The sequence below is a fragment of the Saccopteryx bilineata genome, chromosome 2 (genome assembly GCF_036850765.1).
Source record: "Saccopteryx bilineata isolate mSacBil1 chromosome 2, mSacBil1_pri_phased_curated, whole genome shotgun sequence".
Taxonomy (NCBI): domain Eukaryota; kingdom Metazoa; phylum Chordata; class Mammalia; order Chiroptera; family Emballonuridae; genus Saccopteryx; species Saccopteryx bilineata.
The window spans coordinates 264,173,498-264,198,298 of NC_089491.1; the positions used below are offsets into that span (position 1 = coordinate 264,173,498).

The following is a 24,801-nucleotide window of genomic DNA, read 5'->3' on the forward strand; positions in this document are numbered from 1 at the left end:
ACAGTTTATTAATCTATGGGCCTTATCCTTCTTTTAGGAAGAATCCTTACCTTTTGTCCGTGGTGATTATGAAAAACACTCAAGGGGGTTGATGGTCTTTGGGGTCAGGCTGCTGCTTATTCACAGATGAGATTTCAACAGCAATATAGATAATCTGCTCTGGATAAATAGTATTCTTACCCCATTCAATGAATAAATTTCTGGTGGTGTTGCTGAGTAAAAAGCACATTGATATTGGGGAACAATTATAATTAAATTAGTCCATAAAAATATTGGCTTTTTGGAAAAATTGAGTCTAAAGATAACTCTTTTTTGATTCTGTTTGTGATTCTATGCAATTCTAAATTTTTGTTTTGTTTACAATTTTTTCAGTGCTCTTATTTTGTGTAGATTTCAGTTTCTGATGGTAATTTTCCTTCTCACTGAAGAAATTTCTTTAACATTTTTAAAGTAGAGGTGTGCAGGTGGAAATTCCTGTACCTTTTATGTATCTGAAAAAATCTTTATTTGACCTTAATTTTTGAAAGATTTTTGCTGGGTATAAAATTCTAGGTTTACAGGGTTTTTTTGTTTTTGTTTTGTTATTTTCTCTTTCAGTCCTTTAAAGATGTTGCTCCACTGTCTTCTAGCTTGCTTCCCACCCTTACCCAATCCCCCCTGGTTAGAAATCTACTGTCTTCTCTTTGTTTCAGTCTATATAACTTGTCTTTTTCTTTGGCTGGCTTTAAGCAGTTTAGTTTAGCTTAAGTTTTTACCTTGTTGTCCTTTGGTTCATTGAACTTTTTGCATTTATGCCTTTCATCAACTTTGAAAATTTTGTGGCTATTTCTTCAAATACTTTATTTTTCTTACTACTACACTCCTTTAGGGACTCTAGTTTCATGTACAGGGTGGGGCAAAAGTACAGTTTTGAGTATGCAAAACAGTTTATTTTTGTATTTATTATTTATTAACTATTTTATTTTCTATATGAACAACTATAAACCTACTTTTGTTCTATCCTGTATATTAGGCTGCTTGAAGTTGTCTCACAAGTCCTTGATGCTTTGTTCACTTTATTGTCTTTTTTTTATATATATGGTTACATGGTTTTATAGACATAAACATGGGGTTAAATAGCACTTTTTCTTTTATAATGTTACATAAAATTGCGGTAGTCTTACTTACACTTGATAGCAACTGAAACCTTTTATTTTTATTTTTATTTTGTATTTTTCTGAAGCAAGAAACGGGAGAGACAGACAGACTCCCACATGCGCCCAACCAGGATCCACCCGGCACGCCCACCAGGGGCAACGCTCTGCCCACCAGGGGGCGATGCTCTGCCCCTCCAGGGCATTGCTCTGTTGCGACCAGAGCTACTCTAGTGTCTGGGGCAGAGGCCAAGGAGCCATCCCCAGCGCCCGGGCCATCTTGCTCCAATGGAGCCTTGGCTGCGGGAGGGGAAGAGAGAGACAGAGAAGAAGGAGGGGGGGGGGATTGGAGAAGCAAATGGGCGCTTCTCCTATGTGCCCTCGCCGGGAATCGAACCTGGGTCCCCCGCATGCCAGGCCGACGCTCTACTGCTGAGCCAACCGGCCAGGGCCTGAAACTTTTTTGTTTTCTTCACGGAGACTAACTCTTTATTCTTTTTTTTTTTTAAATAAATAAATTTTTATTTTAATGGGGTGACATCAATAAATCAGTGTACATATATTCAAAGAAAACATGTCCAGGTTATCTTGTCATTCAGTTCTGTTGCATACCCATCACCCAAAGAGAGATCGTCCTCCGTCACCTTCTATCTAGTTCTCTTTGTACCCCTCCCCTCCCCCTCCCCCTTTCCCTCTCCCTCCTTCCCTCCTCCCGCCCCCTATAACCACCACACTCTTATCCATGTCTCTTAGTCTCATTTTTATGTCCCACCAATGTATGGAATCCTGCAGTTCTTGTTTTTTTCTGATTTACTTATTTCACTCCGTATAATGTTATCAAGATTCCACCATTTTGTTGTAAGTGATCCGATGTCATCATTTCTTATGGCTGAATAGTATACCATGGTGTATATGTGCCACATCTTCTCTATCTAGTCCTCTATTTTTTTTTTTTTTTACAGTGATTAAAGCCTTTAAGCAAACTCTTGGCCAATACAGCAAGAATCCATAAAAGAGTAGTGTCCTTAACATGTTCACCAAGTCCAAGTTGACCCCAACACCATGCCAAATCCCTGAAAAATGCAACCCAACCCCAGTTCAGTCTGTTAGGAGCTGTCACAAGGAGCAGGAGTTCAGGAAAAGTCCACATCCAGGAAAAGTCCTCATGGCACTGGAATTGTTGTCACAATTCTATACTTTGCAGCTCACGTCCAAGTCCCAATGACCGCTGCTTCTAACTGGTAATGATTCAGGTAGACTGGAAAAGCCATCTGCAGCATGTGTGGAGATGGAGCTTCTGTTCTCTGCCTGGAGAGATGAGACCAGGTTGCTTTTCCCTGGAGCTCTGCGACTGTGACGTGGTAAAGAGAACCTTGGGATACACTAAGTTCCCGCCATGCGAGTCTCTCCCGGCTGCCGTTTGCTCCGGGGAGCTGGGCAGCCCTCTCCGTGTTTCCGCTTTTCCTACCAGTCTTGGTGTGGCTTCTTCAGTGTTCCTTGGTTGAAGAGTCCTCTTAGTTTAGTCCAAAGTTGGTTTTTCCAGATGATAGTTCTTAAAATTAGTTTGTAATCCACTTTGGTTCTGGGAGGTAGATGTTGGTACGTCCGCCTACTCCAGCACCATCTTGTCTTCAGCAATTGAAACTTGATGAATTATGGTATCTCAGGCAAGTTTTCTACAGCTGTACTTCCTGTTGTAGCAAAGGCACATTCTGATCCTGTTTATTTTTGCCTGTTTATTCCAGTTCATTGTATAAAACAGACCAAAATAATTCCACTTGTCATGCTTTCCATTGAATTGAAAAAACTGCTGTAGCCTCTCAGGTCTCTTTTTGTTCATCAGATGCACCAAAGCCCTTCTTGCCTCAGGGTTTTTGCACATGCTGTTCTCTCTATGCTTTTCTGTTCTCTTCCTGGCTGGCTCTTCATCATCCCGCGGGTGTCAGTTTAACTGTCACTCTTCAGAGCAGCCTCTTTGACCACTTCATCTAAGTAGGTCCCTTTCTAACCCCTTCTTCCCTTTTTCTGTTTCCTTTGTAGCACTGGTCACGGTTTGTCATCATACACTTATTTCTAGCTCCCCTCACCAGAGTGAAGGTGTAGGCCCTACATGCTCTATGTCACCACAGTGTCTGGTGTATTATGCATTCAGAAGTTCTTGTCAACTGAATGAAGCAGTTCTGCCTCTATATTTGTTTCAGGTTCATTGTGGGATTTCTGAATCTCAGCCACTTTTGATTAAAAAAAAAAAAAAAAGAAAAAGAAAAAATGTCTGCTTTGTCCTGGCTATTCTGTGTGTGTGTCTGTGTTTGCCTGGGGTCTCTCTTGGGAGTAGGCATGGTGGGGGAGGGCCAATTAGAGGGAAGAGGGAAAGGGGAACAAGGCAAATGAAGGAGAGTAAAAACATCACCTTTTATTATGTTTTCTTTTCTTCCACTCATCCATAGGCATTAATATTAGCGTTCAAATATATTTGTAAAGGGTAGGGATGTGTAGTCTAAGTAGTTCACTGTTGTATGTCAACTGTAATTGAAAAATAAATTTAAAAAGAGTTCATTGTTATTAACACAGCATCGTGTGTTCCTGTAACTTTTGTTTTGGATGTTGGGGATGACTTGATTAATTAATTTTTCAGAAAACAGATGTGGGGCTGCTGCGACAGCGTTCTTGGCTTTTTCTTGGCAAATATTCTTTTTATTTGACCTGTAACATGTACAGATGTATTCTTCCCAATGGAAAATTTATAATCAACTTCTTACCTTTTAGGCACATAGAGATGAAATCCAGCGCAAATTTGACGCCCTTCGTAACAGCTGCACTGTGAGTATTAACCAAAGATGACTAAAATAGCCTAGAATTCAAACCGAGAAGGAAAAGGGGACATATCTTTGTGATACCAGTGACTGCATTTTATTACACACCTTTAGCTTGAAGCAGTTCATGCTGTCAAACTGATTTGCCGTGTCTGAGCCCCATATAACTTCTGTTCCTTGGGTTCCTGCCAGTTAAACATTATAAAACCATTCTTCATGTTGGAGTGGGGACAGTTGGAGTGGTCCAGATAATTCTTACTGCACAACTGCTAATCAGTTTCAGTAGCTGCAGCAAAGGTTTCAAAGCAGACCCCCCTCCTTCTCCAATGGGGAAGGTTCCCAGGCTAGCCAAGCCCAAGATTGTCCAGGCAATAGGGACAGTTACATGTACGGGGCCTGTCTAGCCTGCTGCCTCTGGAAAGACCAATGAATTCTTCTCTTGGAGATCTAGACATTTTAACTTCCCAGCTGGTAAAATCTGGCTTCCAAACATGCAAATTTAAAATCTAGGACTCTTTGGAAGATATTATTTATATTGAGAAAAATAAATTTTATGAGCTGATAAGCATCATTCATAGGTTATATAACAGTGTAGGGTCAATGGAAATGCAAAATCTATTTTTGCTCAAAAGGAAGGATGAAATAGGCTTCTTTCAGAAGTTAGGGATGTTTACCCCCGGTTCGAGTGCTTTTCTTTGTGGTCTTTTCATTGCTTTATTCCCTCTTTAGTCCTCAGTGAGCTTGTCTCCATTTGCATTATCTGCATTTGTGAATTTCCAGGACACCCCCCTCCCCCCCCATACATACTTACTTTTTTGTAGTGAACTCTTTCTTTTCTCCTTACCAGTAATGGGACATTAAGTCCTGATGCTTTTCCTCCTTAATTTAGGTATGAAATGCATACAGTAAAATGTATAAAATATACTATTCTTAAGGGTACAGCTCAATGAAATTTTTACATGTATAGATAGCTGTGTAGCCACAACATAGATTAAGATACAGGGCATTTTCAGCCCCCAAAAGGCTCTTTAATGTTCTCATCAGCATCCTTTCCCTGTTCATTATTTTTGTTGTTTTTTGACAGAGACAGAGTCAGAGAGAGAGAGGGACAGGCAGACAGAAAGGGAGAGATGAGAAGCATCAGTTCTTCATTACGGCACCTTAGTTGTTCATTGATTACTTTCTCATATATGCCTTGACTGAGGGGCTACAGCAGAGCAAGTGACCCCTTGCTCAAGCCAGTGACTTGGGCTTCAAGCCAGCGACCTTGCGCTCAAGCTGTGAGCCCGTGCTCAAGCCAGCGACCTTGGGGCTTCCAACCTGGGTCCTCCTCATCCCAGTCCAATGCTCTGTCCACTTTTCCACCACCTGGTCAGGTAGTTTTGCCTGTTCTTGAACTTTATTTAAGTGAAACTTTTTTTGGGTTTAGCTTTTTTTTCTTACTTAAATTCTCTTGTATTGGTTCATCCCTGTTTTACATGTCAGAAATTTGTTTTTTGTTTGTTTTTCATTATTGTGTGGTGTTTCCAGTATATGAATAGAACTGAAGTATATTAATCTATTCTCCTGTTGATGGATATTTGGATTATTTTTGCTATTAATAAAGCTGTCAGAAAACATTCTGGTACAAGTCCTTTGGTGGCTATAAGCACTTATTTCTGATGAGCATATATCCAAGAGTGGAATAGCTAGGTCATAAGATGTGCCTCTTGTTTGACTCTAGAAGGTGCCTGGCGGATGGATTTTGAGTCCTTATTTCTTAGTGCCTGTGGCTAGATCAGGGTGGACCTGCCTTCGAATTGTCTGTCTGTGCATTTCCTTCATTCTCCCTCTCTCCCTTCCTTCCTTCCTCCGTACCTCTTTCGAGGAGTTGATACATTCTGCTCCGGTGCTCTTTTGCCCTACTCTTTTAGTTTCTTTTTGTCTTGGTTTCTTATTTTTCACAAGAGTTATTTGCTTACATTACATACATGCTCATAAATGATCACCGAATAAAATACAGCTTTTTTCTTTTATGGTTGTGGTATTTTTAGATTACTATATTTTCCTAAAATATACCTGGATATAAATTTTTTTAAGATTTTATTTATTCTTTGTGTGTGTATGTGTGTGTGAGAGAGAGAGAGTCAGAGAGAGGGACAGATAGGGACAGACAGGAAGGGAGAGAGATGAGAAACATCAATTCTTCGTTGTGGCTTGTTAGTTGTTCATTGATTGATTTCTCATATGTACCTTGACCATGGGGCTACAGCAGACCGAGTGACCCCTTGCTCGAGCCAGCGACCTTGGGTTCAAGCTGGTGAACTTTTGCTCAAACCAGATGAGCCTGCACTCAAGCTGGCGACCTCAGGGTCTTGAACCTGGGTCCTCCGCATCCCAGTCCTACACTCTATCCACTGCGCCACCGCCTTGTCAGGCCCTGGATGTATTTTAAATGTGTACATCAGTAATCCTTCATCTGGAGATTTCCTTTCTTCTTTTTTAGTCTTTTGGCATGAGAACATTTTTTATAGCTGCCTTGAGGTGTGATTGGAGTACAATACCCTGGTACGTTTGGAAATGGGTATACATCTTTGAAACCCGCACGACAATCAGACCTGAGCAAATTCATCACCCTCACAAGTTTCCTTGGGCTCTTTTGTGATCCACTCTCCCCCACATTTTTAAAATTGGAAATTCAGTTTTTAATAGACTGGCAATATGGAGAATGAATTTGATTATTTCTTAACTTATGTAACTTTCAGACTCTATTCCTCAAAGTTGCTTTTTCTGGAACAGCGACTTCTAATCCCTCGCATCCTCACCCCTGGCATTCTGCGGAGAAACCTGTGGGGGCGGGGTGGGAGGTGTCTACGAGGGAGGAGGGGCCCCACCCACATTTCCGGGGAGCAGCTGGATAGCTTAGAGGTCCAGACCAGGCTTGTTGGTGCCTGGCAGGTCAGGTTCAGAGTCTAAATTGGCCTCTTGGTGGCCTACATGATATCATCCTCCCAAGCCTCTATTTCTTTATGTGACAAATGGAGATAACATTGTCCTGGATGTTAGTACATCATTGATTATAAGACATAGTGCTGGGTGAGGGGAGAGAGATAGCTGCTTAGTTGCAGTAGACATTCAGACTTCAGAAACAGGAAAATTTAGGACACACAGAGTCACAAAATCAGCAGTTTGGTGATAATACCTACCCCAGGGCCTTTCCGCAAGAATTAAATGAGACACTGCATCAAAGTGCTTGCACAGGGCCTAGTCCCTAGGAAGTGCTCACCAGTGTCAGTTACCGCTGTTTTATTATATTGGATCTATGACATAAAAGTAAATCCTTTGATTAGAAAAGGGTTCTGCTCCTTAAAAAAAGTTTGAGAACCACCCCTTTACAACAACATTTGGCAGCAGTAGTTGATCTCAGTTGTACTTGCACAAGTTCGGAGGCTGCTTTCAAGACACTTGAGTGAGCTGGGTGCGCGTTCCGTTCTTGTTGGTGCCGTCTGGGATCACCCCAGCTAGGAACCATCATCTTCATTCCTGTTGGGAACTCCTATATCATACCTCACTTGATAGAAGCTTCCAGTTAGCAGCTTTTGAAAAACTTATGAACGGTAAGATTTTCAAGCTCTGATCATTTCTATATTTTGAAGAGATTTTAAAAAAGGATTTGGTTCAATCTGGCCTCGAAAACCCTACCTAGGTCTGTTTTGGAGAGGAGTTGGTAGGCAAACATATGACACAATTTTAATTATGAATCAATCTGTCAGCTATAAGATTAAAAATAAATAATATGCAAATAGCTGCCTTCAAGAAAAAAAAAGACATTAAAATAAGAGTTCAGTCCTGAGTCTTTTCAGCCTGCTGCTTATTGTCTGTTTCTTTGCCTCTAACACTCTAGTGAACATTGACTTGGTAATGTTCCCTCTGCAGGTCTTCTAAGCTAGGTGGGAGAGGTCAGCATCTATTTCTCAGAACTGGGAGGTTTGCACCAAAGCCTTGAAAAGCAACAGATAACCCCAAATAGAGGTGCTTTTTTTTTTTTTTGACAAACGTTATTTTTTATATCCTGTTTTCTCTTAGAATTGCCCAAGATTTCTTATCTGCAGAAACAGGTCTTTTATTACTGTTAAGATAGAATTGGTCTTTCAGTTTATCTTTATTACCCGCTATCTTTGGAATTGAAAGGTTAACAGACTCTAAAAGATCATTTGCCCTTGATGTGGAGAGAACTCCAGCAACTTGAAACAGAGTCCTAATGTTATGGCTTGGGCAGAAAGAATATAGAAAAAAATCTGAATGAATTAAAATGATGAGTGCTTGGGTGCTTCACACAAACACATCATCCATCTCTTGTCCAATAGGAAAATAGAGACAATGACAAAACATAGAATCAGCAATCACAAGCTGTAAACAGAAATCAGGGACATAAGACACTGTCCCCCACCTCCGAAAACCGGATGACAACAGTGTAATAGAAGGACCCTTCCTGCTCCAGTGGGCCCATCTATATTGAAGTGAGGGTAACAATCTTGGCACCTCATTGACATTTTGGAAGTGTTTTTTCTTGAATTTGTAATTTGATTTTGGGAGAAAGAGAAGATGTGGCAGCAATGGATTCCTAACAATTTGCATTTCTTTTCCTAACTCTCAAAGGAAGTGGCCAAAGGCTTCAGTCTGTCTCCAGTTGGCAAGGAAATTACTTTGGTAATATGTATATCCTTATGTGAACAAATCTTCTGTAGTCTTTTCTTCCTGGGAGCCACCATTGTAATCTTTACCACGATGCATCATCTTGGTCATTGATTTTTATCCTTTGTGCTTTACACGGCACGTTAAGGTGGAATAGGAGGCAAGAGAATCCAGAACATTTGAACAATAGGAACAGAGGCTAGTGAATATAGTATGTATCTCCATGTTACAGTTGGAGAAACCAACCCAGTAAAGTTCAGTGTTGCTTACTTGGGGTTCCTGAATTCATTTTACTGCACAGCTTCCAGGCTACTTTGCCTCAATTTTGTTTTTCTTTGGGAAAGAGGTAGAAGGCAGCATAATAGTTAAATGGAGACATTTGCAATCTAGTATGAAAATTATCTTAAGGAGTGAGTTTACTACATATCGGAAGGAGACTAGCTGAGCTATTAGGCATTGTTTATTCATTATCTATGGTTTTAGGAGATTTAACCAGGTCACAGAAAGGGTGAGACAGGGACCCCTGTGAGGCATAACTGCCTACTGGGAATGACAAACCAGCAATGTTTTCCAGTCTTTTCTTCCCTGATGAAGGAGTTTCAGCCAAGAACCTGGCCCCATAACCTTTATTCCCCCTTTAGTGTTTGACAGTGTGCTTCAAACCAGTACATTAGGAACTTAAATGCCCTCTGACATTACAATACAAATTCCTAGACCACTTAATAGGGGTCCCCAAACTTTTTACACAGGGGGCCAGTTCACTGCCCCTCAGACTGTTGGAGGGCTGCCACATACAGTGCTCCTCTCACTGACCACCAATGAAAGAGGTGCCCCTTCCGGAAGTGCGGGGGGGGGGGGCTGGATAAATGGCCTCAGGGGGTCGCATGCGTGGTTTGGGGATGCCTGACTTACTACATTAAAAGTCTACCAGCTCAGTTAACAAAATGAGTAGCTGTGTTTTCTGAGCCACATTGCACAAATGTATCTACTCGATGCCCGATTTCTATATGCTTGGGAAGATGTTTTCTTTTTTCATTTATTTATATTTTTTAGATTTTATTTATTCATTTTAGAGAGAGAAGACAGAGAGAGAGAGAGAGAGAGAGAGAGAGAGAGAGAGAGAAGGGAGGGAGGAGCAGAAAACATCAACTCCCATATGTCCATATGTGCCTTGACTAGGGAAGCCCGGGGTTTTGAACTGGCGACCTCAGCATTCCAGGTCGGTGCTTTTATCCACTGCGCCACTGCAGGTTAGGTGATATTTTCTTTTTTTAATTGCTAATCAAAGATGTTTAAAATAGGGAATTAGTCATGGAAACAGTGTTAACATTTCATAAGCTAACTCTAAGTTTGAAAATTGGAAATAATTAATAACCATAGGCTTAAAGGCACTTCCTTTTAATTCACATCTTTTTGTTATACAAAATTTAATTTACTGCCTGTGTGCCTCATTCCAACTATTATGAGAAAATTGGCCTGAAACTTCTAAAGTATTGTATTAATGCCCTTTGCAAGTGCTGAAACCAAGCCTCAGCAAGAGGAAGAAATCTAAAAGCGCCGAGATTGAAGTCATTCTGCCACTGAGCAGAGAAATAATTTAGCAAAACCCGATTAAATCTCTCTCAATAAAATGACAATTTTATATACATCTCTTCCCATTTTCTGATAGCTAACTGTATAATAAAAATCATTAAAGTGATGCCGTAGTACAATTCTGTATTTTCAGGATTACTCTGAGCTTTCCTGTAGTTTTTTTTTTTTTACGCTTTAACATGAATTTGAATATATTGCCTGAGATATTATTAAAATAACTCTCAATGTCCTTCACCCAGTCTTCCTCGATAAGAACTTTCTTTTGCTTTCCAAGACCGTCTCCAATTATAAACTCCTATAAACGGAGTCGTGGGCATTTCAGCTTAATTAGCTGATTGTGAGAGACCCAGTCTAGCCTTCATTCCTCTTTCCTCCATTTGCATTTTCCACATTATGTACGGTGGGGCAAAAGTAGTTTTACAGTAGCTTGTATGGGAACTAATACAATATTTAATACGTAATAATACAAGATTACATTGTTTCACGTGCTCCCAACTGTAAACCTACTTTTGCCCCACCCTCGATTACTGTCCGTGAACTAGATCTCATTTAAAGTTGCCCCTTCTGTATGGCCTTCACTTCTGATCGATCTGCCTCTGCCATGTTCTCCCAATGAGTCCTTCATTAGAAGGAAACGGAGGCTCTTCTTTTCCTACCACAGTGTGCATGTCTGAGTGCTCAGTGTGCGGGCGCAGGAGCTGGAGTTTGTTTGGCTCTGGGGGTTGGATGGGAAAACGGGAGCCACCTGCTGATTTCCGGAGCGATGCAGCTTCAGAAGTCTGTGGCTACAGAAGCAATTTCCCACTGAAAACTGACTTGGTGTGATGTGCAGCCAGATCCCTTTTATCTTTTAGGTAATCACAGACCTGGAGGAGCAGCTAAACCAGCTGACAGAGGACAACGCAGAGCTCAACAACCAAAATTTCTACTTGTCCAAACAACTCGATGAGGCTTCCGGTGCTAGCGATGAGATAGTGCAGCTGCGAAGTGAGGTGGACCACCTCCGCCGTGAGATCACAGAGCGGGAGATGCAGCTCACCAGCCAGAAGCAAGTAAGGCCGGTAAACAGTGTCACACGGTCCTCAGCCCCTTCACATTTTACTTGTATTTTACTGATGTGTAGAGAGAGAGGAAAGGGGAAAGGAAGAGAGAGAAACATCGATTTGATGTTCTGCTTATTTATGCATTCACTGGCTGATTCTTGTATGTGCCCTGACCGGGGATCAAACCTGCAATCTTGGCGTATGCTCCAACCAGCTGAGGTAACCAGCCAGGGTGAGCCTCTTTAGATTAGAGGGAGTTCCTGGTGTAAATGGACTTTTTTTTTTATAATCAGGTCTGTGTTTTGAAGGTTTGGGGTTTTAAAAGTGGTTTTTGAAAGTATGTAGTTCTTCATTTGGATTTTTAAAAATTGAAAATAAAATACACTGCTCTGGGAGGCTAGTATGAGCCCCTTGGTTTTCAAGCGTGGTCTCCTTGCTCTGGCCTTGCTTTATTTCTGCCTATACGATGGCGGCAGAAATGGTCCTTCATCCAAGTCCTGTCCAGTCCCCTTGGTGGGTAGAAGAAAGAGTTAAACTGTATTTCAGTCTGTAGTGAGGAACTTGTGCTTTTCTGAAACTGATCCAACAAAAGTAACATCCAGGACATCCTCATTTGATACAAGGCACAACTCAGTGGTACTGATTTGCAGACGATGGAGGCTCTGAAGACCACCTGCACGATGCTGGAGGAGCAGGTCATGGACCTGGAGGCGCTGAACGATGAGCTGCTGGAGAAGGAGCGGCAGTGGGAGGCCTGGCGGAGTGTCCTTGGGGACGAGAAGTCCCAGTTTGAGTGTCGGGTTCGGGAGCTACAGAGGATGCTGGACACTGAGAAACAGAGCAGGTGGGACATTCTGTTTGCAGAAGGCCGGTGACAGGTGACTATAGCGGGATCACCTGAGAATTATGAACAGAGCGACCAATTGTCCCAGCTTGCCTAGGACTGAGAACTTTCCTGGGACAAGAGACTTAGTGCTAAAGCTCTTGGGCAAACCAGGATGGGTTGGTCACCCTCGTTATAACTGTGGTTAGTGTCACTTGGAGTCCGTGACCTTAGCTGGTGTCCATTTACCCTATGGAGAGAACTGGAAATCAGAGCAGGGCAAATGTCTCAGTGCTTTCTTCCCAGAAACTCTCTCAGGTATGCGACCATGTAGCAAGACCATCACCATTTTAACCCTAGTCGTGGGTAATGCTTGTCTTCCCTCACTGGGACCTCATTCCATTTCTCCTCCCGTGGGAGGCTGTGACAGTTTTGACACATCTCATTCAGCCCAGTTGCTTTTGGAAAAATGCCCTTTCCCTTTCAGCCTTTCCAAGCGACTACTCCTAGGAACTTTACTTTTTTAAGAGTATTTTTACCCAAGGCCTAAAGTGGGTCAGTTTAAAGCAAGACAGTTTGGAACTGGGAATCGGGTTTGGGCATCTGTCCAGCCTGCAGCCTGTTTGGTTGCTTATCAGGACCAGAGGTGGGCCTGCATGCTCTCTCCAGATCGATGATGACAGGGCTTCTGAGAGCGGGCTGTGATTCTCCGGCAGGGCGAGGGCCGACCAGCGGATCACCGAGTCGCGCCAGGTGGTGGAGCTGGCCGTGAAGGAGCACAAGGCCGAGATTCTCGCTCTGCAGCAGGCTCTCAAAGAGCAGAAGCTGAAAGCCGAGAGCCTTTCCGACAAGGTCAGTGCCCGTCCCTTCTGTGTTGTTATTTATTTGTTGTTGTTTTTTTAATTTTCCCATTGATTTAAGAAGAGGAGAAGGAGAAAGAGAGAAGCATCAACCCATTGTCCCACTTTTTAGTTGTGCACTTTTTGGTTGCTTCTTGTGTGTGCCCTGAGTGGGGATCGAACCTGTGATCTTGGTGCACTGGGGTGCTCTATCTCTGAGCTACCTGGCCAGGGCCCCTTCTGCCTTTTAGGAAAACGTTCTCATTTCATTCTTTTATTTTTATTTATTTATTTTTTAGAGAGAGACAGGGACAGACAGGAAGGGAGAGAGATGAGAAGCACCAACTCATAGTTGTGGCACTTCAGTTGTTCATTGATTGCTTCTCACACGTGCGTTGACTGCGTGGAGCAGGGGGACTTTACCTGAGCCAGTGACCTTTGGGCTCAACTCAGTGACCATGGAATTATGTCTATGATTTCTATGCTCAAGCTAGCGACCTTGGGGTTTCGAACCTGGGTCCTCAGCATCCCAGGCCAACACTCTATCCACTGTGCAACCACCTAGTCAGGCTTATTTCCTTTTTTTTAGAAAGCGTGCCTGAAAAATATTCAGATGCAGTTTATGATCAATACAGGGGTGGGCAAAAGTATGTTTATAGTTGTTTGAGTGGGAAAATATATAATACAAGAATAAACTGTTTTATGTTCTCATAACTATAAGCCTACTTTGCCAACCCATGTCTATGTCATAAACTTGCATTAGCTCATTCCATGAAGTCCCATAGTTATGTGTCACTGTGGGACATCCTTGGTTGGCAATTAGTGTGAGTGGGTGTGCTGGGCACTAGGGTATTACAGTCAGTGACTTCTTAACATGTCCCTGTCTGGGCCCCTGAGGTCCAATCTGGGCACACAACTCTCATTTTCTGGCACTTGATTTCTAGAAGGCTTTATGGATTTAATGTTGAGCATCCTCGGGGAGTGCTTGATGGCAAGGACTAATGCTCACTCCATCTCTGCAATAATAGGCATCTCAGTCTGTCTGTGTTCCACGTTCAGGGACAGGATAGGATCTGATCACAGTGCAGGTCCTCAGTATTTCACATTGGAAGTATGTGTGTTCTGTCCACATAGCCCTCCATGTTATATTTACAGAGTGGTATATCCATATTTTGGATATTTTATCTAATAGTCTTGAAAGAGGTTTAGAATAGGTGCTTCAGTGTTACAGATAACAGATTCGGAGATCAGAAAAATTTTATGGATACTCAAAAGACACACTTTTTCACACACAAATAATATAAAGTCATCTGAATTTTGTATTTTATATAACCCTTTGTTATTTCATGATTATGAAAGGAATTATTTGGGGTCATTATGGAAGGTATAGAAACCACTAAAAATAAAAAATGACAGAGTCCGTCACCAATGTTATATTGATGAATTTATTTGTATTCTTTTCTCTGCATAATATATCTATGCATACACACATATTTATAAATTTAGGTTTCTTACTATAGAAACAGCTTACAGCTTCATATCTTTTTTTTTTTTTTAAACATCACATAACTAGGAGCTTTGTTTTTGAGTTATTAATGAAGGTACCTATTTTTTTGTATTTTTCTGAAGCTGGAAACGGGGAGAGACAGTCAGACAGACTCCCGCATGCGCCCAACTGGGATCCACCCGGCACGCCCACCAGGGGGCGACGCTCTGCCCACCAGGGGGCGATGCTCTGCCCCTCTGGGGCGTCGCTCTGTTGTGACCAGAGCCACTCTAGCGCCTGGGGCAGAGGCCAAGGAGCCATCCCCAGCGCCCAGGCCATCTTTGCTCCAATGGAGCCTCGGCTGCAGGAGGGGAAGAGAGAGACAGAGAGGAAGGAGAAGGGGGGGGGGTAGAGAAGCAGATGGGCGCTTCTCCTGTGTGCCCTGGCTGGGAATCGAACCTGGGACCTCTGCACGCCAGGCCGACGCTCTACCACTGAGCCAACCGGCCAGGGCCTGGAGGTACCTATTTTAATCATTCCACTTGTGTTGGAAATTTGAGCTTCTTTCAATTTTTTTTGTTATTATAACTAACAGTAATGAACATAAATCTTTATGGACATCCATGACTATTTTCTCACCGAATTTTATACAAATATAATGATTAGTCTAGGCCAGTGCTCAGCAAACTCATTAGTCAACAGAGCCAAATAACAACAGTAAAATGATTGAAATTTCTTTTGAGAGCCAAATTTTTTAAACTTAAACGGTGTCATTAGGTACATTCCTTATCTAGGTAGCGCCCGCACCTGGTATTTTGTGGAAGAGCCACACTCAAGGGGCCAAAGAGCCGCATGTGGCTCATGAGCCATGGTTTGCCCACCACTGGTCTAGGTTAGAGTTTGTCACTCAAGAATAGTCCTGAATTCCCTGACACTGGCTTACTGTTCTTTTAACCATGATGAAAATAAATGTTATTTAGAGATAAGTGAACCCTTCTGTGTTTAACTTGAAGAATACTTTTTTTTCCCTATTTGACTTCTTAAAATATTCTGTAGCAAAGTCCTACCCTCCCTTTAAGACTCTAAACATTCTGATACCATCTTTTCTTGATGACTGGTAATTCAGGATGAATTCCTTTTCTCCCTATCTCTTATCAAAATTATTATCTTATTGCCTGACTGATAGTGGAGCATTGGATAGAATGTTGACCTGGGACTCTGAAGTCCCAGGTTTGAAACCCCAAGGTCACTAGACTGAGTGTGGGCTCACCAGCTTGAGTGCGGGGTCACTGGCTTGAGTGTGGGATCATCAAAATGATCCCAAGGTCATTGGTTTGAGCAAGGGGTCACTCAAGGGCTTGGCCAGGGCCCCCTGTCAAGGCATGTTTGAAAAGCAATCAGTGACCAACTAAAATGCTGCAACTATGAGTTGATGCTTCTCCTTTCCTGTCTTTCTCTTTCTCTTTCTCTCTCTCTCTCTCTCTCAAAAAAACATCTTACAAAGCAGTCTCGTTGTGTACCTGTCTAGTTATGGGCCCCTCTCTGCCTTTGTGACTTGATGTAATGTCCTTGAGAGAGCTCATTCATCCTTTTATCCCCAAAGCCCCTGATATTACCCTGTGCAAGTAATAAGGGTTCAGCATATGGATATTATGTAATTCAGCCACAGCATGTCAGATAAATAAATTTTTCAGTAGTCATTCTCAAAGAACTTGTCACATATATATGTGACCCACCCCTGACAAGTAATCCCAATCCTCATGGAAATGACCTATCTGAGGCTTATCCCTGACATGGACTTTTGTGGTATACTTCTAAAAAACAATATGTTCTGACCTCTAGACTTGATTATTCTTTACATGTGAAAGTTTGTGGATATTTGCAAAAGTCATTAAAATCCAGTATTCCTAAATGCATGTTCACGGTTAATTTTTCCAAACGTCCAGCTCAATGACCTGGAGAAGAAACATGCCATGCTTGAAATGAACGCCCGAAGTTTACAGCAGAAGCTGGAGACGGAACGTGAGCTCAAGCAGAGGCTCCTGGAGGAGGTGAGTGTTCGTACCCGTTAACTAGAGCCAGGCCAGGTTTTGAAAGTGAAAATCCGTTGTGCTCTAGTGGACAGGTTTCAATCAGATGTTAAATTTTTTTTTTAAATGTTTCTTCTTTCAATCTTTTTTTTTTTTTTACAGAGACAGAGAGAGGGACAGACAGACAGGAACTTAGAGATGAGAAGCATCAATTATTAGTTTTTCATTGCGCATTGTAACACCTTTAGTTGTTCATTGATTGCTTTCTCATATGTGCCTTGACCGTGGGCCTTCAGCAGACCAAGTAACCCCTTGCTGGAGCCAGCAAGCGACCTTGGGTCCAAGCTGGTGAGCTTTTGCTCAAACCAGATGAGCCCACGCTCAAGCTGGCAACCTCGGGTTCTTGAACCTGGGTCCTCGGCATTCCAGTCCGATGCTCTATCCACTGCACCACCGCCTGGTCAGGCCAGATGTTAAAATTTTGTGATTAGAATTTTCACAGAAGAGTAAGGTAGTCACTTAATATGTTCTTGAAGGTATTTAACATGTTAAAAAGCATGTGTCAGGAAGGCCAGCAGTTTTTGCTCATTTGGGTCCTCCTGCACGATGCTTAACAGAATGTCGAGCCCATGGTATGTGCCCACTGGAAGTTTATTGAATATGTGGGTGAGTGAATATTGAGTTAAATTGTTCTTAATATCCAAAGTATATTTAGTTTTCAAGCTGATAGAGCATCTATGCAAATGAGCTTTGTGCACAGGATTTGATCAGATTATGCTGAGTACGAAATTTCATGAAGACTTTTGAACATTTTGTTAATTCAATTAAAAAAAATTATGCCTTGCTTTTGAGACATAAAATGAAAAGCAAATCTCTTAAACCCGTTCCTTATGCTATTCCCTTTACTTTTTAGCAGAAATCTGAAAATTGCTAATTAAAGTGGTAACTACTTTCCACTTCCAAGCAAAGCCCTCTGTGTTGTACCTCTAATGATTCTGCTTTGTTCATTAGAATTGACCAACCAGGACAAATGCAGGGTATGAAGATATTTAACAAAAACTTGGACTCCAAGTGTGTTCTGTTTAACCCATAGTGAGCCTGCCAATTGAGTTAACCAGATTGCCTGTTCTGCTTAGTTGAGGTTAAATTGTGCTACTCAGAGCTCCCAAGGGAGCTCTGCTGGTAGAAGTAATATCACTATGCTATTAAGTTTGAAAAATTTGACAATTTTTCAGGTGAATATGGAATGTGTGATAGACTAGTACTTTATAAAATGTGAGTGGGACTTTGGGAGGGATCAGGAGACGGCTGGTCACCACCAGCCACAACAGTGTGAATGAATGTGCTTAGTGCCACTGGCCTGCACACTGAAAAATGGTTAAAATGTTAGATGTTATGTGATGTATATTTTGCCACATAAAACATTTAAATAAAATTAATTACATGTATGGGTGGAAAGCTTATTAAAGACAGCACTAAGAACACTGTAGTAGAAATTCAAGTCTGCCTAGTGGCCAAATAGAGAATTATGATCTTTTATCTGCAATAGGCATTGTCCCGCTTTAGGCACATGTTGGAAACAGAGAACAGAAATAATCAGTGATGTTGCCTGTCCTATTTTCCTTCTGAGGAAGGAGAGTTGGCTCTGACAGCTCAATGCTTTGGTCCAAGGTTACATGGTGAGTCAGTGACAGTGCTGGGAATAGAATGGATCCTGATTCAGTCCCCTCGTTCTCACTTCTAAACCGCACGAGGACATTGCCAGTTTCCCAGCCTGTACCTCATGGGTAGATTTTTGAGCACTGACATCTGGCTGACAATGAGTTTGAGGCAGATGTCACTGACAGTTGAAACCATTATGAAACATAGAATGATTTTTATTGTCCAGAATGGGGCTAGGATCCTTGGTTGTGGTATGCACCCAGTCAGCATGTGACCAAGGACTTCACCCAGCTGTCCTTGTCATTAGAAACAGACACTTGTCAGTGGGGCCAGAGTCAGAGTCTCAGAGCTGGAAAGAATTTTTATGTGTCATCTAGTTCCAGTTGTCAGCACTTGCACCACTGTTCCCTTTATCTGTGGCCTTGGAAGCTTTTTCAGCATGACCCTTTACAACTGCTATTCTTCTGTTTGAAGTAATGCCAGAGATAAAAATCCGTTTGCTAATTCGGTCAAATTAATTTCCTTTCCAGGGTAGAGAGTTCCTTCCCCAACATTCTTCACAGTTGGGTCTCATTGAACCTCGGTCTAAATAACAGTTGACTATGGATATCCCAACCCATTTTTCCACCAACTCTAATTCTTATGGAATTTTTCTAATTTTGAACTAAAGCCTATCTCTTCCACCCATTGTTTCTATTAGGTTGAAACACTTGCAAATGAGAGAGTAGTCTGATATTTTCAACCAAAATAGCAGATTGATATTGATTACTTGATTATTAACGAAAACAACTAATGTTTAATTAGCACTTACTATATGCCAGTTGCCTTTCTGAGTACTTTACATGAATTGACTCATAGTTTTTGTGACAATTCTATGAGGGAATTACTTTTATTGTCTCTGTGATCGTCATTTAGATATCCAAGTTGCTCTCCCACTTCAAATCACCTTGCCTTTTCTAAATGAAACATTTCAAGTTTGCAGTCTTCTTTTCTGGTTGATTTATCTTTCCAAAGAGAGTTTCTAGGAGTCCATGTGGCCTGAACAGCCCAGAATACAGTGGGCCATCTCCACCTTTCTTCAGGACTGTAACCCTCTGCCAGTGACCTGGGCTCTTGCGTAGCTCTACCCTGTCACTGATAACCCTTGGCCCTCTTAAGTCAGCACCTCCCACAGAATTTTGTTTTGACATCATTTTGTTCTGTATTTATTCAGTTGAAGTTTCCTAAAATACCACTTTATTGAACTTTCTCTTACTAGTTTTCATCCATTCTTCCAGCCATCAGGGTTGTTACATGCTCTGGTGTCTGTCATCCAGAGCATGTGTCATGCTTCCTCACAGTCTCATGTTACCCTTGTAAAATTGTTGGACAGACCTAGCACATAATTAAAACCTTCTTTTCAGTCTGACTTACCAGGAATAGCCTCCATTTACCTCTCTCTGGGAAGTGGGTAAACTTTTTTTGTGTGTGTGACAGATAGAGGGACAAATAGGGACAGACAGACAGGAAAGGAGAGAGATGAGAAGCATCAATGTTTCATTGCAGCACCTTAGTTGTTCATTGATTACTTTCTCATATGTGCTTTGACCTTGGGGCTACAGCAGACTGAGTGACCCCTTGCTCGAGCCAGCGACCTTGGGCTCAAGCTTATGAGCTTTGCTCAAACCAGATGAGCCTGTGCTCAAGCTGGCGACCTCAGGGTCTCGAACCTGGGTCTTTGGCATCCCAGTCCAACGCTCTATCCGCTGTGTCACCACCTGGTCAGGCAGGTAAATCTTTTTGAAAAACATTTTATTGATCATAAATGTCATTCTTGTTTTCTTAAAAAATAATTAATTAATTTTATTTTATTAATTTATTTATTAGTGAGAGGAAGGGAGGCAGAGATAGACTCCTACATGTGCCCCTACCGGGATCTACCTGGCAAGCCCACTATGGGGCAATGCTCTGCCCATCTGGGGCCCTTGCTTGGTTGCAACTGGAGCCATTTTTTAGCGTCTGAGGTGGAGGCCATGGAGCCATCATCAATGCCCAGGCCAACTTGGTCTAATTGAGGCATGGCTGCAGGAGGGGAAGAGAGAGAGAGACGTGAGAGGGGGATGGGGAGGGGAGGAGAAGCAGATGGGCGCTTCTCCTGTGTGCCCTGACTGGGAATCAAACCCGGAACATCCACATGCCAGGCCAATGCTCTACCACTGAGCCAACTGGCCAAGGCAAATTTCTTTTTTTTACTTATTGATTTTAGAGGGGAATGAGAAAGAGAAATATTGATTTGTTGTTCTACTTATTTATGTATTCATGGTTGATTCTTATATGTGCCCTGACTGGGGATTAAACCTGCAACCTTGATGTATTGGAACAATGCTGTAACCAACTGAGCTACCGGGCCAGGGCCATTCTTGTTTTTTATTATGGTAAATAAACAGTCTGTATCTTGGAAAGCTAAGGGATGGTTGCTGTGTTTATTCCAGAAAAAGGTCTTGGGCCTGGTGTCATCAGACTCTTGTCCCCTTTCTCTGCTTCCTGCCTAGTAATTAATGTTGTCCTAAAAAAGTGGGAGGAAACTAAAGAGGATAATTTGCAGAAGAAATCACTTGTACTGCAAATAATGGATAGCTCCCTTGAAGAGGTTATCTTAGCTGTTTTTCTTTTTTCTTTTCTTTTAAGTTTTATGTTAGGGGTTTCTGAAGCTTGATTCAGAAATTCCAGGCTGGCCCACAGGCCAGGTGATTTCTGGTTAGTAACTGTCTGTTGCCGTAGACAGGGAGAACTGATGGGGGAGAGGCTAGCAGAGGAGGCGGGGATGGGAGAGAACTGATGGGGGAGAGGCTAGCAGAGGAGGCAGGAATGGGGGAGAATTGATGGGGGAGAGGCTAGCAGAGGAGGCAGGGATGGGGGAGAACTGATGGGGGAGAGGCTAGCAGAGGAGGCAGGGATGGGGGGAGAACTGATGGGGGAGAGGCTAGCAGAGGAGGCAGGGATGGGGGAGAACTGATGGGGGAGAGGCTAGCAGAGGAGGCAGGGATGGGGGGAGAACTGATGGGGGAGAGGCTAGCAGAGGAGGCAGGGATGGGGGGAGAACTGATGGGGGAGAGGCTAGCAGAGGAGGCAGGGATGGGGGAGAACTGATGGGGGAGAGGCTAGCAGAGGAGGCAGGGATGGGGGAGAATTGATGGGGGAGAGGCTAGCAGAGGAGGCAGGGATGGGGGGAGAACTGATGGGGGAGAAGCTAGCAGAGGAGGCAGGGATGGGGGGAGAACTGATGGGGGAGAGGCTAGCAGAGGAGGCAGGGATGGGGGAGAACTGATGGGGGAGAGGCTAGCAGAGGAGGCAGGGATGGGGGGAGAACTGATGGGGGAGAGGCTAGCAGAGGAGGCAGGGATGGGGGGAGAACTGATGGGGGAGAGGCTAGCAGAGGAGGCAGGGATGGGGGGAGAACTGATGGGGGAGAGGCTAGCAGAGGAGGCAGGGATGGGGGGAGAACTGATGGGGGAGAGGCTAGCAGAGGAGGCAGGGATGGGGGGAGAACTGATGGGGGAGAGGCTAGCAGAGGAGGCAGGGATGGGAGAGGCAGGTGGGAAAGAGAGGAGAGAGCACCTGAGCTGGATGGAGGGGAGAAAGGTGGACAGAGGAGGTAGACAGTACTCAATTCAGTCAGCGCCTGCTATATGCTCAGCACTATACTCACCACACCCCCCAGGGAGGGAAGATGTTACACCTACTTTCAGATGAAGAAACTGAGGCTCTGAGAGGCTGTATGAGCCACCCATGGTCATAGGACTGAGAAGTGTTAATAACAGTATTTGAAACAGGGTCTCTAACATTCCAAAGCCCAGGTTTAGTCCCTTATGCTGTGCTGCCTCAAGGAATCAAGTGCTCCTCAAGAGGAAGGCAGGAAAGCAGGTGAAACAGGACAGAGAGGACCAGCACATTCGGAGCTCCTCGGTAGCCCTCGGCCTGCAGGTCTGAGAACATGGATGTTGCCATTTCTGTCAGATAGGTGTTGCTCTGTCAGAAATAGGTGTTGCTCCGCATTAGCCCTCTGTCCTGAAGTCAGCAGAGGGTTGAGGGCCCCTGGGAAGATAGCTTTTGGGCCACAGAAAGTGTGGTTAGACTGTGTAACCCAAGGGTTGGATGAACTCAAGCAGTGTCTTGTCAGGATAGCTGTTTGCTCCTGCTTTTTACAAACAGACAAGAGAACCATAGGGCCCGAATCTTTATAGCCTGCCTTCTTTTTCTGGTTGATTTCCATTGCAAAAATTAGAGAGATTTTCAGCATAAAACTATTTCCAATATACTCAATTGAATATTTTTTCTGGGTTTTACCAACACTTATACTGAATCTGAGATCTTCCCCTTCCTTCCTCCCCATGCTGTAGAAATATCTCCTATGACTATGGCTGTTTGTGTGCTTGTTGGGGGTCTCTCAGCCTGGAGAGGTGTCCTGTAAGCTAGAAGTGATGTGTTCATTCCCCTCTGCCTGGAAAAAGTGATTCCTCCTAATAGCAATTGAGATCTTAAAACCAAAAAATAAGAATAAACTGGAATTTAGTAGTCAGGGCACACTATTAGTCGAATAGCCTTAGATGTCAACTCTGATAGTTCATACTCTTAAATACCAGAATAGCCTTAGAACTTTGACTGGGGAGGGAGTTTTACCCACCTGGACCTCCTGGTACAGTGACTTGCTGGCCTTCAGAGATTTTTGTGCAAATGCTTTTTAACTGTGCATGCATCATTTTGGAATAGGAGACAGTTGGTAGTTACGGAATGAGATCATTTCAGAAGCTGAACTCTTGATGCCAGGCCCGAAATTAGTTTGGTATTAGGAGTAGTGTGGGAACTAGTTGCGTTGTGAGTGGTAGCGAGCCTCTCTCTGACCTTTCTTCCCACCAGCAAGCCAAATTACAGCAACAGATGGACCTGCAGAAGAATCACATTTTCCGTCTGACTCAAGGGCTGCAAGAAGCTCTGGATCGGGCTGATCTGCTGAAGACAGAAAGGAGTGATCTGGAATATCAGCTAGAAAACATTCAGGTGAGAACTGGCCAAGGGAATCAACTTAAAAATTGTCTGTGGCGGCAAAGCCTGATGGCTAAGAGCCACCTGGTGAAATGGCCAGTATCTGTACGTTGTCCACTGGTGCCACATTTAAAAGTCTGTACTTCTTTCTAGGTCTGAGGTTATTTTTGTTTTCATGAATTTCAGGTTCTCTATTCTCATGAAAAGGTGAAAATGGAAGGCACTATTTCTCAGCAAACCAAACTCATTGATTTTCTGCAAGCCAAAATGGACCAACCCGCTAAAAAGAAAAAGGTGGGTCGACGTGTTTAGAAAGTGGAGAGTTGACATTTTGCTTGATCATTGTGATTCAGTGAGAGCCACGGTGGTAGATAATCCAAGGAACCTTGAAGCAAACAAAATCGACATTTTCTTATTTTATTTTAAGTTGAAATGTAGGTTTTAAGCTAATCAGAATAGGGTTTAAAGGGAGGATATCATTATTGACTCTGTAATAAACTACTTTATGTTCATGGCCTTTAAATTAGTAATGCCTGTCTCTGTTACAGGAGTGGTTCTTTTTTTTTAAGCTTAAAAAACTGAGGTGGGAATAATAGCAGAGAAAGGTTTACACATAGGTCTCCAAAGGGATTCTCAGTCACGTAAACAGGACTCCAGAGGGCTGTGCCAATCACAGGCATGGGGCTCTAGAGGGATTATAGGTCACATGTATGGGACTCCAGAAGAGACTAAAAATCATATGGCCCAGTCCTTTTGATTGGCTCATGAACAGACTCAGACCCAGAGAGCTGAAGTGACCAAGTGACCTGCCTACAGTGCTTGACTGGGCAGTGACACCCTCCCCTGAGTACTGCTCCATCCCTGTAAAGTTGTAGCAGATAAATTAAAAACTAGCCCCCCAAAACCTACCCAAACAAACAACTATGGACAGGGTTTCATATAATATAGATGCACACGGGAAGATTTCTTTTTATAAGCCCAACACATGCTTCCCTGCACCCCTGAAGCCCTCCTCCTAGGTCTGGCCAAGTGTTCTCAATTTGAAAAGGTCTCTAAGAAATTCACCATTGCCTTCCAAAGGCATCCCTATTCTAGAGTAGCAGTGGCAGCATTTTTGCAGGAAGGGCCTCTGAGGATGGGAATGCCTGGGATTGGGCTGAAGAGGGCCATTGGCCCCAGTATTCCTGAGGCCGCATTTACAGCAAGGGGATGGGAGCCACGTGGGGAAGCGGCCCACCGAGTGGCGCCTGCAGGGGAAGGAGTTTCTTGCATATTGTGTGACTGTTTGTGTTTGTTATGCTTATGATATTAAATCTTCTTTATTTTAACAGTGGACTGTTTTCGGATTATGTCACTTGGTGTAGTTAGGGTGTTTCCATTTTTTTTTTGTTTTTTTTCTTCTCATTATTTTGTTTCACTTTATTTCTTTTATGTACAACACATGTTTCATTTGCAATTTTTTGAGTAAGCCCCTTGTTTTGACATCATTTTAGCATTCCATTGTGTTTTGCCTTTTTTTTAAAAAAAAAAACCCGCTCATATCTGTTTCTTGTAATTAAGCATCACAAGATAAATTCAAGACAAGAATGATTTCTGAACCATCTCTCCTGACTCCATCTTCCACTTCCATTTTTTGAGGGTAAAGAATCAGGAAATGGCTCTCCTTGGGAATGCTAAGGAAGA

The 24,801-nt window shown here is 42.9% G+C and overlaps 1 protein-coding gene across 5 annotated transcripts in view; it reads left to right on the forward strand.

The window, feature by feature from the left end:
* CIT (citron rho-interacting serine/threonine kinase) overlaps window positions 1-24,801 on the forward strand; it is a 181,695-nt gene that overhangs the window by 126,779 nt on the left and 30,115 nt on the right. For all 5 annotated transcript variants that reach the window (XM_066260456.1, XM_066260457.1, XM_066260458.1 and 2 more), the window contains exons 24-30: window positions 3,900-3,953; window positions 11,068-11,265; window positions 11,907-12,100; window positions 12,796-12,931; window positions 16,351-16,455; window positions 22,993-23,133; window positions 23,305-23,412. In XM_066260456.1, the coding sequence (XP_066116553.1) occupies window positions 3,900-3,953; window positions 11,068-11,265; window positions 11,907-12,100; window positions 12,796-12,931; window positions 16,351-16,455; window positions 22,993-23,133; window positions 23,305-23,412 (936 nt within the window). The remainder of the gene's footprint in view (window positions 1-3,899; window positions 3,954-11,067; window positions 11,266-11,906; window positions 12,101-12,795; window positions 12,932-16,350; window positions 16,456-22,992; window positions 23,134-23,304; window positions 23,413-24,801) is intronic.